Consider the following 4,954-nt stretch of genomic DNA (forward strand, 5'->3'; position numbering starts at 1 on the left):
CTGTTAGAACCCCTATGAGCCCTAATGTTAAACTCTCCGTAGACTTGTTAGGCAAGAGTGTTGATCCTTCTCTCTATAGAAGCATGATAGGTAGTCTCCTTTACCTTACTGCTAGTAGACCTGACATTAGTTATAGTATTGGTGTGTGTGCTAGATATCAAGCTAACCCCAAAGAATCTCACATGACTGCTTTAAAAAGAATTATAAAGTATGTCAAAACCACTGCTGAGTTCGGTGTGTGGTATAGCAAGGACACTAATGGTGTCTTAGCTGGGTACTCTGATGCCGATTGGGCTGGAAATGCTGATGATAGAAAGAGTACCTTGAGGGGTTGCTTTTATGTGGGTAACAATCTTGTCTCTTGGATGAGCAAAAAGCAGAACTCCATCTCCTTATCCACTGCAGAAGCTGAGTACATCGCTGCTGGTAGCTGTTGCACCCAACTTCTCTGGATGCAAAAACTCCTCCATGATTATGGTATTTGTCAAGAGCATCTCACTATTTACTGTGACAATACCAGTGCCATCAATATCTCAAAGAATCCGGTTCAACATTCTCGAACCAAACACATAGAGATTTGACATCACTTCATTAGGGAGCTTGTTGAAGATGGTACTCTCACTCTTGAGTTTATCCACACTGATGATCAAAAGGCTGATTTGTTCACCAAACCTCTTGACAGCAAATGTTTTGAATTCCTTCGGCAAAACATTGGTGTCATCTCCATGGATTGATCTCCGTCTCTTGTCCCTCTTCCTCATGCATTTGCATCTAGTTTTTGCTTTGCTTTGATAACATGTTTTTGTTTGTTTATTTTCAGTTTTGCTAATTTTGTTTTTAATATAAAAAAAAAATTGAAAAATTGAAAAATACAAAAACAGTGTGTGTTATGTGTACTTTGGTACTTGTGTACCTTGGATGGCCAATGAAACAAAGTTTTCTAAACTTTGTATCTCTTGTAGCTTAGATGAGCATCTCTATGCACAACTAAGCAAGTGAGCTTTGTGGCTCTTGTTTGTGATGAGTAAGATTAGGTTATCTCTTAAAACTTAACACTCATATCACTCTTTTTGACGGGTAGGACTAGAAAATCCTAAGAGAAAGGCATAAATGACCATCTCACCACTGTTGCCCGCCAATCATTGTAATGACACCTGTATGCTTCGGCATAGCAAAAGTGCAGTGTCAAAGACATCCGTATGCTTCGGCATAGCAAAAGTGCAATGTCTATGCTTAACATCTTGGGTATTTCTTTTCTCTCTTTTATATACCATGTATGATATGCAAAAATAAAAGAAAATATGCAAAGAAAATAAAAAGCAAAAAGATTAAAAATGCTTTAAACATGATTGCAAGCGTGTTTTCTAGGAGATGTGGGAGTCATAGGATGTACCTTGAAGATGATAGTCCCCATCAAACAGTTATGATTGTGTGTGAGTTAAAAGTTATTTACTCATATCTCAGATCGTCATAACATCTATACACATATGCAATCTTGCGATGTTTTTCACACACAACACGCAATATTCTTTGCTACTTTTGATACATGTGCGGGTACAATGTGATTTGGCCATCACAAGTGTTTTACATGTGCTAATGTATGCTCACTAAACTGTCATAACTTGTTTTTGAAATATAAAATTGGTTAGACTTGTTTAGTATGTGTGTGTGTTTTGCATGATCTTTGTGCTTAATTTCTTGTTGAGAGATGTTTTGAAAGGTTTAAAAGTTGAGTGAATCTTTGGTAGAGATGTGTGTTGGATTGCATTCTGTCTGTGTTTTTCCCTTCTCAAAAAGCTGCCTTGTTATGCTGGCTCGACACCTACCTCGACACCTCCTCGATACCTGGTTATCTGTCGAGCTTCTCAAGCTGTTTCTTATCGCAATCTTGACACCTACTCGACACCTGATGGATCGATCGAGATTTCTTCTGTCCCCTCGATAGATTCTCGACACCTGTTGGATCGATCGAAGATTCACTTGTGGTGTTTTGAGTTTTCTTTCTCGACACCTGTCTTGACACCTTGTGGATCGATCGAGATTTCTTCTGTCCTCTCGACAGCTCCTCGATACCTTGTCGATCGATCGAGTTTCATGTATCTGATTCTGGCCTTACTCCTCGATACTTCTCGTTACTGCATCTGTCGAAGGCACAATTCCTCGATACCTTCCTCGACAGCTTCTCGATACCTCTCGACACCTCTGCTGTCGAGATTAAATGAGGGTTCTATTTAAGTGCAGATCGCGTTTTTTCTCTCATTCTCTCGATCTCACTCGATCTGTCCGAGGCTTTTCAACTTCCCAACTCCTTTTTCTCACTCAATCTTCTACGCCTCTTGGATCTTGCTCATTCCTTGATTCAATCTCGAGGTAAGATCACTTTTCCCCTTCATTTTCATGCATTTCATGTTTGAAAACCTAGTTTTTGGGATTTTTCATAAAAATTTGGGGTTTTTCAAAATTGTTGAGTTTTTCTTCAAATTTTGGGTTGGTTTGCACTTAAATGATTTCAAAATGTCATACATTGCATTTCATTTGCATTATGATGATATTTACATGCATTTAGATGTGTGCCTTATGTTTGTGTGCTGCTAGGATTGGATTGGGCTGAGCCCATGATGTTTTTCTCTTTACATGACACATGTCCATGCATTCCCATGCATACGTTCTTGTTGTTCAACATATTTGATATATTTGAACTGTGTTTGGGACTTTTCTGATTGTTTCCCCCCTCTATCTTTTCTCATTCTTTTACGTTAGTCGTGTCTATGGCACCCAAACGTAAGTCTACTCCTGCTCGAACCCTTTGCGTTCTGGAGCTTCTTCCTCTTCAGATAATACTCCTTTTAACATTCGATTCCGTGATGGAGATGCTCATAAGGCATTTTCGGAGAACTTTTCCAAACAAGGTGTTCATTTGGAACGCCAAGTTATTCTGGCGAACTTCGCCGATACTGACCTTCCCTCTGTCATTCACAGTAGGGGATGGGGGTCACTGTGTGACATCCCGATCACTTGTCCTCTCGTGCTGATACAGGAGTTCTACTCCAACATGCACGGGATTGATCTTTCAGTACCTCATTTTATCACTCGCGTTCGAGGTATGCGCATTCCTGTCACACCGCAACTTGTTACGGATGTGCTTAGGGTTCCTAGGATAGAGTTTCCAGATTACCCATCTTGTGAGCGTCTGAGGACTGTGTTCAAAGATGAGCTCATATCTGCTTTTTGTGAGTGCCCTGCTGATTGGGGTGAGCACCAGTTCACATCATGTAGGCCTTTTGCTAAAGGTCCTAGATTCATTAACATGGTGATGACCTTTGTTCTCCATCCGCTTTCTCATTATAACTCTATCACAGAGCCTCGTGCTCGATTTTTGCTTTCCTTGCTTGAGCATCTTACTATAGACTTCCCCTCTCACTTCATCCGATCTATCATAGAGGTCTATCTTGATTCGGCGTCCCGTGATAAGCTCATCTTTCCTTCTGCTATCACGTGGATTCTACGCCATTTTTCTGTTCCCTTTCCTGTGTCCGACCACTTCAGGTCGAGACAGCCTGGTGCCACTCCTCCCTCCTGTTTAGTACTATCCAGATCAGCTCCATCTACATCTGCTCCTTCTTCCTCTTCGAGCGATGTATCCCTTGGTGATATCATGGCGCAGCTGCAGCGCATGGTCACTCGTCTTGATACACTCTTTGCTGAGTTGTATCAGGTGAATGTTCATGTAGGTCGTATTGCACGACGGCAGGCGATCATGGGTGGATTTGCTCCAGAGACTACTCCTTCACCACCTACTCCAGCAGTGTCAGATTCTGAGGATGATGAGGATGATGAGGATGCTAGCTCTACCGATGAGATGTCTACATGACACTCAACCCTTTGTCACTCGTGACAAAAAGGGGGAGTAGTTTTGGGCTATGAGAGTAGTCATCTTAGGGGGAGAGTTAGTATAGGATATTTTTGATAGAGGGAGTGTTTCATTTTTGTGAGGGATGTAGTGAGCCTATATGTATTTTTTTCTTTTCTTATCTCTTAGATATACATTGGTCTTGTATATGAGGTCCTTTGACCATTTTTACATACATTGTACTTATCTCATATCTTATATATGTTCATATATGTTTCTTTCACCTCTCTCTTCATGTGTTGTTTCTTTTCTATCTTTATACACATGTTCTTTATATTTGTATGCAATCTATTATTTCTGTTTCACACTAAGATACCTTGATAAGTTTTGTTTAAAGTGTTTCAGAAATACAGGTTGTCAAAGTCTACTTATCATAAGCTCTCTTCTTGCAAAGTTTTTCAAGAGTTTGTGTTAGGATAGATTTTATTGTATTCAACAAGTGAATATGAGTTGAGTGATTTATGACTTCTCTCATATGCTCATTTGTTTGTTGTGGTTTTGTCACGGATTGCCAAAGGGGGAGATTGTTAGGACATATATGTTTTAACTTGTTTAAGAATATATGTCACTTAATTATGTAAATTGGCTAATCCTTTGACAAAACGCACCCTGCTTGTAATTGGGTAGTTCTAAGTGTTTTTAATACTTCAAGAAACAATGTTTCAAGGTCAAGTGTTGAAGTCATCAAGTCTGTCCAAGAAAAAGCAAGCTGAAGTGCAAAGTTTTTAAATCTCGACACCTCTCGATAGCTACCTCGACACCTGCTATCTGTCGAGAATTAAAAAGTCAGAATTCCAATCTGATTTTCTTGGGATCCGTGAATATGTTTTTGGGCTTTCTTTTCTTCTAACCCTAAACATATAAAAGGATTATTTTAAGAGCCGTTTTGGGAGACACAAGTTGTATTATCATTGAGCAATCTCTGTTTATGCAAATTGTGCTCAACAGACAAGGTTCTTGACCTAGTTCATCTTCCATCAAGAAGTTGCTGTGTATTTGCACCATAGGGTTTTGTAACCAAGCATCTTCCTGCTATTCATCACG

The 4,954-nt window shown here is 39.8% G+C and overlaps 1 protein-coding gene across 1 annotated transcript; it reads left to right on the plus strand.

The window, feature by feature from the left end:
- Nucleotides 1–14: 14 nt before the first annotated feature.
- LOC136064136 (secreted RxLR effector protein 161-like) lies at nucleotides 15–581 on the plus strand. Its single transcript, XM_065765496.1, has one exon. The coding sequence runs from the start codon at nucleotides 15–17 to the stop codon at nucleotides 579–581; it is 567 nt and encodes a 188-aa protein (XP_065621568.1).
- The last annotated feature ends 4,373 nt before the right edge of the window (nucleotides 582–4,954 follow it).

This window comes from Quercus suber, unplaced genomic scaffold (genome assembly GCF_002906115.3).
Source record: "Quercus suber isolate HL8 unplaced genomic scaffold, Cork oak 2.0 scaffold_2, whole genome shotgun sequence".
NCBI lineage: Eukaryota > Viridiplantae > Streptophyta > Magnoliopsida > Fagales > Fagaceae > Quercus > Quercus suber.

Excerpts from the sequence above, each read along its gene's own strand:
- LOC136064136 (XM_065765496.1), top strand. The coding sequence starts at position 15 with ATGAGCCCTAATGTTAAACTCTCCGTAGACTTGTTAGGCAAGAGTGTT.